Below are 13,243 nucleotides of genomic sequence, written 5' to 3'. Positions count from 1 at the left end.
GTCGTCATTGGTGCGAATTTCGATGGCCTCTCTAACAACGCTGTCCCAGTATCTCGACGTCTGTACCAGAATCCTCGTGCGGTCATACTCCATGGCGTGATTTTCCGACAAACAATGTTCAGCGACCGCCGACTTGCTCGGATACATCAGTCGAGTGTGCCTCTGGTGTTCACGGCATCGAACAAACGGCATTTAACAAACGCCTTGATAGCTTCAGGTTGGATGAGTCAGATATCATGGTGAGTTTTGACGTCGTTTCCTTGTTTACGAGGGTACCCCTGCGAGAGTCACTAGAATTGATTAGTCAGAAGTTTGACGAGAAGACCACTGAACTTTTTAGGCATGTCTTGACTTCCACGTATTTTCTTTTTGATGGAGAATACTATGAACAAACAGAGGGAGTCGCCATGGGTAGCCCACTCTCACCGGTGGTAGCGAATTTGTACATGGAGAACTTCGAGGAGGAAGCCCTGTCGTCATCCGTATGGAAACCTACTTGCTTTTTCCGTTACGTTGACGACACGTTCGTCATCTGGCCACATGGTATGGATAAACTCCTTGACTTCCTTACACATCTAAACTCCATACACCCCAACATCAAATTCACTATGGAGACTGAAACGGAGGGTAAATTACCTTTCCTTGACGTCTTGGTCAAGAGAAGGGCTGACGGCACCCTAGGTCATGGGGTGTATCGGAAAGCTACGCACACTGATCTGTATTTGCATGCAGACAGCTGCCACCACCCTTCACAGAGGAATGGGGTACTTAAAACTCTAGTACATAGGGCGCGCACTATCTCTGACGCAGAGAGTCTACCCCAGGAATTGGAACATCTGAGAACTGTATTTCGAAAAAATGGGTACTCAGAGTGGCAGATTCAACGTGCTCTCTGCCCAACCACTGCAGCACAACCTGTTGAGATGGATGAAGTCACGAGGGAGGAGGTAGGCACTGCATTTATTCCATACACAGGCGCACTCTCGGGAAAAATCGCCCGCATTCTGAAGAAACACCGCGTCGGAACTGTGTTTTATCCTCCAAATAAAACTCGTGCACTGGTGGGGAGCGCCAAAGATGACCTCGGTTTGAGGAAGGCCGGCGTGTACCAGATTCCGTGTCAATGTGGCAAGTCGTATATTGGTCAGACGATGCGTACCGTCGAGGATCGATGCCGTGAACACCAGAGGCACACTCGACTGATGTATCCGAGCAAGTCGGCGGTCGCTGAACATTGTTTGTCGGAAAATCACGCCATGGAGTATGACCGCACGAGGATTCTGGTACAGACGTCGAGATACTGGGACAGCGTTGTTAGAGAGGCCATCGAAATTCGCACCAATGACGACCTCATAAACCGTGACTGTGGCTATAATCTTAGCAAGGCTTGGGAACCAGCGATCGGGTTAATCAAGAGTAAATCGAGCAGACGTATAGTTGTGACGACCACGGCGGACAGAGCCATCACACCGACGTCATCTCAGACGCCGTCGCAATCTGTTCCACCGCACGACCGTGGCGCTGGGCGCGGACGGCGGAGGGAGCGCGCCGCGGGCGGAGGGTATTTAAATCGGCCGCCGCCGCGACCGAACCCAGTTCCCTCTGAGCAGCCATAGCGTACGGATCTCCGTGCCGGCACGTTCACAGGAGCTCAGTCCGTCAGTTCACCTGATGATGGCGACATGTTTGATCGCCGAAATATTGTGCCCGTTGGACACTATAGACCGGCAGCATACCCGTGGATATTTTGATTATCAAATACGCCGGGAGAAACTCAAGAATCACAGTTAACATCTGTTTCATCTCTCAGTGGCTTTTATGTTCTGCTTTCATACATTTTAACATATAACAGAAAAAAATCTCTTCCAGTTTGAATTGTGTGTCTGCAGAAACCATTCTATTTAAGATTGTTTCCTTTTTCTTTCAAGTGGCCAATGTTTGCATTTGTCATTAAAAATACAACTGGGTTTTTATTTGCTCTTCTGTTTTATTTTTAATTGTCAGATGTGGTTCACTGAAATATTTCTGACCTTAGATGTGTAAATTAATTTTCAAATTTGAACTTCCCTGCCAATTTCGCCTAAAATGTTTGGGTAACTATAGACCTGTTATGAACCATGCTAGTTAATAACTATCCTATATACATGCATGATACATTTTATGATTTGGAAGATATTAATGTTGTTTGGACGGTTCTTGGATGTCCAGCTGGATACAATTGCCAAATGCCCACGATATTTTGGTGAATAATTATTTCGCCATCATCAGGTGGTGCTGATGCAATGGTTTGTCCACTCACTGCTGCTAGTATTTACCCCTCATTGGTCCAGGTGTTATTCCATGGGACGACGGCACACAGTGTTTCCAGTGGTGGGCGAAGAGGAAGCCATGCTAGGTGGTGGGGTGGGCTGCAATATCTCTTTGGTGGCTATGACAGAATGACCTCATGTCCACTTGCACTGTTGCTCCTTGATAGAACTTAGTTTTGGTTTCCAGGCAGTACTGATTTGACAACCAGTGTCTCTGTTGACAAGGTTGTCTGTTGCGTGAATTTCTATGGTCTGTTTGAAGATGCAGTCCCAGTATTTATTTGTGGAGGCGAACACTTTTGTCTTGTCATAATTCGCTGTGTATCCAGTAATTAAGCAATGTTCTGCTAGGGCAGAGTGGTTTTGTTGGCCTAAGTGGATGTAGCGTTGGTATTCTTTGCATCAATCTTCCACTGTATGAACTGTTTGACCAATATAGGCTATGCCACAGGTGCACGGAATTTTCTGTTTGCTCATTTTCTTGATGCTGATATCATCTTTCACCATTCCTAGTAAGTTGTGCATCTTAGCCGGTGGTCGGAAGACTGTGTCGATCCTGTGTTGCCTCAATAGTCTCCCTATTTTGGATGACACATTGCCTGCAAAAGGTAGAAACACCAGGCCTTTTTTCTCTTCTTCCATTTGTTCTTCATTTTGGTCCCTACTGCACTCATGTGGTCGGAAGGCCATTTGGATTTGGTGGTTTTCGTATCCATTCTTGCGAAACACAGTCTCCAGGTGTTTGAGTTCTGTTGATAAGTTCTGTTTGTCAGAGATTGTATATGCTCTGTGTACCAAGTGTTAAGCATTTCATTTAGCTGAGCCAGATGGTGGCAGCTGGAAGCATATAGGTACAGGTCAGTGTGTGTAGCCTTGCAGTATGCACTGTGACCTAGTGAGCCATCTGACCTGCACTGCACCAGGACATCAAGAAAGAGTAGCAGTCCACCTTTCTCGATTTCCATATTGAACTGTATGTTGTTATGTACGGAATTAAGTTATTGCAGAAATATTTGTAGTTGATCCTTACCATGTGACCATATTAGAAGTGTGTCATCCACATATCAGAAGGAACATACAGTTTTCAGTTTGGCAGTCTCCAGGACTGTTACTTTGAAACTCTCCATGAATAGGTAGGCTACCGCTGGAGGGAGGGGGGGGGGGGGGGGGGGGCACAGCCACAGCCACAGCCATAGCCACTCCATCACTTGTTCGTAGTATAGCCCATTGAAGACAAAGTAGGTTGATGTTAACACATGCCTGAAAAGTTGTCAGCTCTGCTCCGATTTTCTCACCGATTAAGTTGATAGAATCTTCCAGGGAGAATCGCCAGATGCTGGCCTGGGGATACGTCGGTGCCCCTATGTTACTATATATCAGTTGCATCCCATCTTTGTGCATCTTTGGAAGGCCATATATCCTCAGTGCTACCGCTGAGTGTTGGTGAAGTCTGTTGATGTCCTTATCCTCAAGCATGCCATCTTTCAGCAAGTTGGAGGTGCTTAGTTGTTTCTTCTTAGTCAGGTCTGTTTTAATTTTCTAATATGCTGGGTCATCTAGTAATTGCAGTATCTTCTGTTCATAGCCACATCTCTCAAGAATGAAAGTAGTATTCTCCTTGTCATCTGGGGAGAATAAGTCTCTCTGCATTTTGTCTGAGGTTGCACAGTGGTGTTCTCTCTGCTCTGGAGATAGTGCTTCTGGCTGGTGTAGCTCCCAAAATAATCCAGCCCATTTCCCTCCCGATTTCTCCAGCCTTGTTGTTGGTAGCCCTCAGATTGTGTGTTCGGCTGAAGGTGTTGTTTCAGTGATTGGGAGAATTGGAGGTGTTGGTGCAAATATATGTAGACGACACATTTGTAATCTGGCCACATAGAAAGGATCAGTTACAAATATTTTTAAATCATCTAAATTCCATCCATAATAATGTACAGTTGGCTATGGAAGTTGAGAAAGATGGAAAACTACCCTTTCTTGATGTCCTGGTTCAGTGCAGGTCAGATGGCTTGCTAGGTCACAGTGTGTACTGCAAGGCTACACACACTCACCTGCACCTACATGCTTCCTGCTGCCACCATCCAGCTCAGCTAAACAGAGTGCTTAACACCTTAATACACAGAGCACATACGATCTCAGACAAACAGAACCTATCAACAGAACTCAAACACCTGGAGACTGTGTTCTGCAAGAAGGATACGGCAACTGCCAAATCCAAATGGCATCCTGACAAAAGCACAGTAGGGACCAAGATGAAGAACAAATGGAAGAAGAGAAAAAAGGCCTGGCGTTTCTACCTTTTGCAGGCAACGTGTCATCAAAAATAGGAAGACCATTCAGGCAACACAAGATCGACACACTGTTCCAACCACCGGCTAAGACGCAGGCCTTACTAGGAATGGTGAAAGACGATGTTGGCTTAAGAATGTGGCTGTGTACCAAATTCCATGCAGCTGTGGCAAATCCTATATTGGCCAAACAGTTTGTACGGTGGAAGATTGATGCAAAGAACATCAATGCTACACCTGCTTAGGCCAGCCAAGCTGATCTGCTCTTGCGGAACATTGCATGAACACAACGTATTACGACTAGACAAAAGTACTGGCCTCCACAAATAACTTCTGGGACTGTATCTTCAAAGAGGCCACAGAAATTTGCGTAACAGACAACCTCATCAACAGGGACACTGGTTACCAACTCAGTAAGGCCTGGAAACCAATACTAAGCTTTATAAAAGAGCAATGGTGCAAGTGGAAACTCCGCACGCCATTGGCACATGGAATTGCAGCTTGACCCGCAAGGGATAAATACTAGCGGCAGAGGGTGGACAGACCATTGCCCCAACACTACGTGATGATGGCGAACGGGTATTCGCCAAAATATTGTAGGCATTCGACGATCGTATCTGGCTGGACACCTGAGACACCTTCAAACAGCATATAGACTGGGAAAGCCTTACATCACATATATATTTATGTTATTGTGTAATATGTTACTCTAGTTATAAGCTACCAATTTATGGGGTGATGCATATGCCTATTTATTGTGTGATTACTACCATAGGCAGTAATGATAATAGCCAACTGTAATTCCTGATTAATAATATTGGTTGCAGTGAACAGATCAGCTGTACAATTTTGATATGGTGAGGTAAAGCAATCTCTTGTGTTCCTTGTAATAGATGCTGTTGACAAGGCATATTAATGACCTAAAAATATAATTTTGTTTTACAGAACAGCAATACATTTGTCGGAACCTTTATAATTGTGGTTCTTATTGTTGAGGTTGTAAACAAGTGCACCTCTGTATCTGGTTGTTTGTTAACCCTCGAGTGGGTGCACCTTTGTATAAAGAGCACCAACTACAAATAACATTGTCTTGTACCATTCCATTGTTGCGTTACAACAGTGAGCCTGTTCCTATTCCTTCATTTTTGATAAACCAGTGCTAAATTGTGCAGTGGAACATAAAATAAAATGCATGCTAGGTGAGAAAAAAATGTACGACCCGGGCAAGAAAAATGGCCGCGATTCGGAGCTAGGAGCACAATCCCACAATGAGGCAGTTGTGTACAAGATAACTTGCAATCTGATAGGCAGTTGGCTGTGATCTGATGCAACTGCGCTGTTTAATGCTTTGAGTGTGTCGTTACTACAGGGTAAGACTTGTATTCAGCAGCAGAGTGAACCAATATAAGTTTATTTTATTATTTTGTACTTAAACAGTGATTTAGCTCATATAATGAAAGTTTATTTTATTGTTGTTTAATTAAACTAAAATTAAACTTGCTCATTCATGTTTGGTAACATGAAGACAGCTATTCTTTAATTGTATACAAAGTGCTCCGCACGCCCACTCGTGGTACAAAAATTAGTGCACCCCCTTGAGGTTTAGTGATTATTAAAACTTTGTCATATTTATCTGCAAGTGTAACAATGCTTGTATTGTCTAACAAAGTGCTATTGACTCATCTTTAGTTACTTTTGTAATCAGTTAAATGTTATGGTAATTAGTTGTACCAATTAGTATCATGTTGTAGATCACAGGAAGGCATTTTAGTGTTAACTTGGCTGCAGCTCTGTGTGGCCCTTTAAAATGTCTGATGTGTGAAATGATGTGCACATAAATTATTTTTGGTTTACATACTTTTATTTTGTTTGTTTACTGTAGTAGTAACACAGCCTAATTTTTACAGTATAAGGAGAGAGAAGTAGTGAGACTGTGTCTGAAACACTTCCGCCAACATAATTATAATGAAGCATTTGAAGCTCTTCAGAGGCACACTGAGATACAATTGGAAGACCCATTGCTTAGCAAGTTACATGAAATTCTAGTTAATAAGGGAGACTACGAGGGTACTGAAGACTTCATGGAACACTCAGTATCTCGTAAGTTTTAAATTTAGCCTGCCACAATTTTATTTCCTTGAAGCAGTTAAGGAAAAAATCATAATGGAAGATCTTTGCAGTGCTACATTTGTGTAACCTTTTTAATTGATGTGAAAGAATTCCATAAATTTCTGTTACTTAAAACTGCAGAATTATAGGCAGAGTTGTGCCAGAAATGTTCCAGTTCTTTTTGGTTGTATCTGTCCTTCACTACTGTGAATGTTCTATATTCCCAACTCGTCTCAAAATATTCTCCTTCATTTTACTCTCACCTTTTTTCCCCTGTAGGGTTTCATTTTGATGTCAGATGCCCTACCTATCAGTTTATCAATAAGTGTATCCTCTAGCTATTTTGTGTGTTGATGCTGTATATCGAATTCTGTCTCATTTTGTGTAATACCATTTTTTTATAACTTTGAGTTTCTTTTGCTGCTGCCTGTTAAAGCTTAGCTCTGCAGTTACATAGGAGGGTAGGATTGATACATGAATTAGTTTCTTTCACATTCTTTCCTTTTCTCTTCCTTTTTCTTACATACACATAGGTAATCTTTTATACAAAATCCCAAGCTTTTTGCATATTTAGATGTCTTTCATTTTATACGTAAATTTCAGTTTAAAACAATTGCTGAGTGGTTAGTTGTTTCAAAAGTACATAAGCGAAGTGTTGGTACGTTCGTATGAAAGAGATATGGTATATTTGATTGACTGCTACTTTTCTTTCATTTGACATTAAAGATTATGCTATAGTCAGCCACAATAATCACAAGGACTTTGTGTTAACAAAAAGTTGTATTGGTGGAATGAATGTTTACACAACTGTTCATTTCAATGCACACAAAATGTTTCCACATAGTTATCTTAAAGGTATTAATGAGAATCTTGATGTTGTCATGACATAGTACTTGATTCATAAAATTCTGGAAATTTGGCTGTAACCAGATTTTGTCTGCTCCTAATATTTTGACTGTAAATCATTCAGTCGTCTTTGAAGTGATGGTAAAACACTCCCTTCCACCTTATATCTGCCGGTAGGATGAACCAGTTGTGTATGAGTATACAGCGGATAACAGTGGAAGAAATACCACATGGCCAGTGGAGATACATGCTGCTAAGACCACTCTGTAAAGGATGGTGATTCACAAATTATGATCTACTAGGGATAAGTATTGTTGTTTATGAGAGTTAACTACTGCCTGTGCTGGATTCCACATGTTGTCAAGGTTTAAAAACATCATCTTGATTAACTAAATCATTTATGAAATGTATTTCAGTAGCTTCCCTGGAAACTGAATTTGAGAAGTATGAAACATGTTAAAATCGGGACATTCTCATAGTCTACAGCGTACATTGCCTGTCTACAGTGCTCAGCCATGGCAGATGTATCAGGCTGTAGCAGGAGGATAGTCTATAGCGTCAGTGTTCTGTGCAATGCTCAACGGTAGGTAAAATATTTAATACACGAGAAACCATACTGACAGGCAAATTAACACACCACTGTCTCCTATTGAGTCAACTCATCACACAACTAGCAAGTATGGCAGTCTTTGATGCTGACAGAAAAATAACCTTGACTTTATGTTTAGATATCATACATCTTATTTTAGAAGAGGCAGTCTTTATGAATGGTAGGAAGGCCCTGAACTTGAATCGTTATCAGTTTCCTTAGGCGAGACATGCATGTTTGCTTTAAAATGCAGAGCCTTGCAAAGATTCCATGATGGATGGCTATTATCTTCAAAAACTTCTTAGATATTTGTGTTATTCCTGTAGTAGGTCTTTATCAACAGTCATATGTGCTCTGTGGACAAGTATATTCAGGGCACCATTGGTCCGTGCAGGAAGGTGGCAGTTGTTTGCTTGCTGGTGCAGGTCTGTGTCTTGGGTTGTGAAAGACAAAATGTCCCAGGGTGCAGTTGGTTTTACAATAAACTGAGGGATCTGTACTTTTCCATCTCCATGGTAATTTGAGTCTTCCCATGAATGGAATTCAGATGATCGAAAAATTTATGCAATTTCTCTTTGCTACTGGGCCACACCACCAAAGTGTCATCTACGTACCTCCAAAAGCTTACAGAGTTGAAACTTGAAGAATACAATGTATTTTCCTCAAAATCTTTCATAAAAGATTGGCCACCAAGGGAGAAAGAGGCTTGTCGTGTCAAACTCGTCAATTTGTTTGTAAAATTTTGTTATTAAATAAAAAAGAATTCGAGGAGAGCCCGTGTTAAGAACAAGGTTATTATCTGCTTGTTAATCTTTTGCAAGGAAGAACAAGGTCTCTACATGTGGAACTTTAGTGAATAATAACAGCATGCTACTACTATAGTTACTTTCTACCTCTATAAAACTCAGTAAAACCATTAACCAGTTACCCAACTACTACTGCTGCTGTTTGTACTACAGACTCTTCCATTTTTGTTCATTTATTGGGGAGCATTTACATTGTAGATGCTTGTTTCCACTACTGAGTCCACCCTCGTACTACACCAGTCAGCAGGCACTGTTGGCAGGGTTCCTTAGGTATAGGACAACACTAACAATAGCAATTCCATGATAAGCTGGAAAGTCTTAGATTTCACACTTACATCACCACGTAAGTTCTTGAAAAACCATTGAATTCAGTGATTTCTGGACTCAGTTGTCTTCTCTCCATCTGTAGAGTACACTGTCTAGACACTAGGCTGGCAGCATGCTGATGTTTGGTTGAATGCCACATGAAGTTTCCTTGGACTTGCTAGACATTGTGGTTGCAGTATCTTCAAAAATGCGCCAGCCTGACTTCTTCCTCAGTGCTGCTTTGGATCCAGCATCTTTAATGCCTGACGGCCAATACCTGCTGCATCTTCGTAGAGCGCACAGTCTCACAGTGTGTACCCACACTGCCACAGGCACAACTATCAAACTACCTGTCTTTTAACTTTGTACAGATACATAACATATGAGCCATAATCAGTCAGTTATCAGTCCACTTGCCAGATTAAGAAATCTCATTTTTAGTCTCTTCCTGATGTTAGGGAAAAATTAAAATGTTCTTCTGACTTTACCCGAAGTGTCTCATTTATTTTGCCACAGTTATAATATACGATCTCATATTAACTTTTTTGTACCGCCCACAGTTCCGATGTCCTTCATACTTCCATTTTACTCAGAGCTCCACTTTTACTACTTTCCAAGTCTAACGAAAACGAACATATTCCTGGAATTACTAACAGTACATCAATCGGGGTGATGCAGTAGGTGCCCTTTAGTAACACTCCTCATTGAGCTCTTTTGACTAATAAAACTGACTTCAGCTGCAGTCTACAAGCTCAAATGCTCGCACTGTATCCTATGACCAATGCTAGTATACAACGCTGGAAACAGAATACTACACCATCGAGGATTGAGTTCAGTGGTGTGCGCATATTGAGGTGGTGTAGTATTAATGATTCATTTGTTGAGTTCGTCAGTGATCTGATGATGCTCAGGAGACCTGTATGTGTACCCTTTGTTTTGACTCTGCAAGCAGTAACTGTTCTGAGTTTAGAGATGAACAATGTTTGCAACATTTACTCTAGGGTACAACCATGCGCAACAGATGAGTACATGGAGTACATGCTACGAATGAACAGATTCAACCGTTTGAACAGGGTCACAGTGTGGGCCTGCGGGAAGCTAGATGGACGTATCTATAGAGTGCTGCATATGTTGGGCACAATGTATATGTGGTGTATCATTGCTTTCAACAGTGGTCTATGGAACATTCCCACACCTGTAGACCAGGCTCTGGATATCCACGAAGTACACAAATATGTCAAGATCGGGGCATTATGCAAGCAGCAGTGGCTGACTAATCATCATTCCAGGATGAAATGTGAGCAAATATTGCACTTGCAGTGTCATTCGGGATCATTGGAAACAGACTGCTTGCAGTAGAAGTAAGGTCTTGTGTACTTCTGGCTAGGCTACCATTAACACCACAACACTGACAAGAGTCGCTACTGGTGTCTCGAAAGAGTTGATTGGAGAGTGGAATGAGAGTAGGTTGATTGGAGAGTGGAATGAGAGTAGGTTTTGTCTAGATGTGGATGATGGATGCACATGTGCATGTTATAGACCTGATGAGGTGACCAGTCCAGGAAGCTTTCGCCCACAACACACCTGCCCCATCCTGAGCTTTGTGATGTGGGGGTCATTAGTTACAACTTGTGGTCCATTTGCTGTTTTTGCAGGGTCAAGTGACCAATTTCCACTATATTGAACAGGATGTTAACACCATGCTACTGCTATCTCTTCAACAGGAAGGTGATGTGCTTTTTCAGCAGGACAGTGCACACTTACATAAGGCTGTTGTGATGCAGCATGTTCTTCGTGGAGTACAACTACTGCCCTGGCCAGCAAGATCGTCACATTTCTCACCAGTTGAGCATGTATGGGATATGAAGACATGGGAATTAACTCGTTTTCCAGTGCTTGCAAGAACCACTGTTGAATTACAATAATAGGTGCAAGATGCTACAAACAGCCTGTTGCAAGATGCCATTTGGCTCCCTTATTGTTTCCAAGTAGAATACTCTCCTGCATTACTGCCAGAGTGGTGTACACTATGTATGTATGCAAATGTTTAGGCACGCTTTACTGTGACGTGTGTTTCTGTTTGTCTGAATTCATCGTATTCACTTACAAAGATGAACTACCTGTCACCTGTCTTGCCAATGCAATGACCTTGTACTTCAGGGTGTTGCAATTCTTTTTCAGGCAGCATAGATTGGTGGTATGTGTTGATTCTATCCAAGGGATGTTGAAATTGCCTACTTGCACTGGTTGTTATTTTGTTCATCCCAATTGTATCATTCATGCCTACTTCCTCTATATGACTTGCAAAATTATGATCATCGTCCAAGAATACCCCTAGATATATCATTATTGCACTAGTTTTAATACTCACATTGTTTAATTTTCTCTTAGGACTTTTTGCTAGGTTCCTTTCAGCAGAAGTTACTTGGTTTTGAGAGGTTCTAGCGACAATTTGAAACTGGAGCACTGCGCTACATTTGTCTTCTGAAACTGTTATTCCTCTCTTGTGTCAACATCTTTATTTCAGAGTAGCTTTTGCAACCTATGTCATCCATTATTTGCTGGATGTATTCCAATCTCTGTCTTCCTCTATAGTTTTTGCCCTCTATAGCTCCCACTGGTACCATGGAAGTCATTCTCTGTGTCTTAATAGATGTCCTATCATCCTGTCCCTTCTCCTTGTCAATGTTTTGCACATATTCATTTCCTCTCCGATTCTGTGCAGAAACTCCTCATACCTTACTGCTTCTGTCCACCTGATTTTCAACATTCATTTGTAGCACCACATATCAGTTACTTCAATCCTATTCTGTTCTGGTTTTCCCACAGTCCAAGTTTCAGTACCATACAATGCTATGCTCCAAACATAGATTATCAGAAGTTTCTTCCTCAAATTAAGGCCTATGTTTGATACTAGTAGACTTCTCGTGGCCAGGAATGCCTTTTTTGCTAGTGCTTGTCTGCTTTTGATGTCCTCCTTGCTCTGTCCGCCATTAAATTTTGCTGCCTAGCTAGTAGAATTCCTTAACTTCATCTACTTCATGCCTATTAATCCTGATGTAAAGTTTCTCGCTGTTCTCATTTCTGCTACTTCTCATTACTTCCATCTCCCTTTGATTTACTCTCTGTCCGTATTCTGTGATCGTCAGACTGTTCTCTCCATTCAGCAGATAATGTAATTCTTCTTCACTTTCACTCAGGATAGCAGTGTCATCAGCGAATCATATAATTGATTTCCTTTCACCTTGAATTTTAATTCCACCATTGAACCTTTCATTTATTGCTTCATTGCTTCTTCGATGTACAGATTGAACAATAGGGGCAAATCGCAACATCCCTATGTTACATCCTTTTTAATCTGAGCATTTTGTTCTTGGATGTCCACCCTCATTAATCCCTCTTGGCTCTTTGTATATTACCCATCTCTCCCTATAGCTTACCTCTATTTTTCTTATAATTTCAAACTTCTTGCACCATTTTACATTATCGAATGCTTTTTCCTGGTCAACACATCCTGTGAACGTGTCTTGATCTTTATCATCTAACTTACTTTTTTGAAAAGAGAGAAAAAAATGTTCCGTTAATTTGGAATGAAAATGTTTGATTAAAGAAAATCTCTGTTACATTCATTAAAACCCATGGCTAAATTTCCTCAGGACTATGTGGTCAGAAATATCATATGTATTCCAATGTGAAGACATCCATCTTACTCACAATGGATAAAAAAAAAATTATCTTTCTTTAATGTTACGTGATAAGCAAATTTAATATAATATTCAAACAATTACTTTTCTCTGTGAGGCTTGATGCTCCGGTATAGCTGCCTAAGTACAATGGCAGTGTACACAATTAAAATAATTCATTTCAATAAAACTGTACCTGTGGCCTAAAATGAAATAGAAATTATTATGAGATGCCGCTTTAAATTTACTGGGATTAAATCCTTACAATACTTTCAGAATTAAATAGCTGTAAAGAAATTTTTATCAATTT

At 41.2% G+C, this 13,243-nt stretch overlaps 1 protein-coding gene across 2 annotated transcripts in view; it reads left to right on the top strand.

Moving 5' to 3' along the window:
• Positions 1–13,243, top strand: part of LOC126484528 (muskelin) — a 171,605-nt gene that overhangs the window by 59,607 nt on the left and 98,755 nt on the right. For both annotated transcript variants that reach the window (XM_050108077.1, XM_050108076.1), the window contains exon 5: positions 6,502–6,694. In XM_050108077.1, coding sequence (XP_049964034.1) covers positions 6,502–6,694 — 193 coding nt within the window. The remainder of the gene's footprint in view (positions 1–6,501; positions 6,695–13,243) is intronic.

Source organism: Schistocerca serialis, chromosome 6 (assembly GCF_023864345.2).
Source record: "Schistocerca serialis cubense isolate TAMUIC-IGC-003099 chromosome 6, iqSchSeri2.2, whole genome shotgun sequence".
In the NCBI taxonomy this organism is placed as follows: domain Eukaryota; kingdom Metazoa; phylum Arthropoda; class Insecta; order Orthoptera; family Acrididae; genus Schistocerca; species Schistocerca serialis.
Note: the sequence above shows the minus strand (reverse complement) of the source record. Positions and strands in the feature narration are given on the sequence as shown.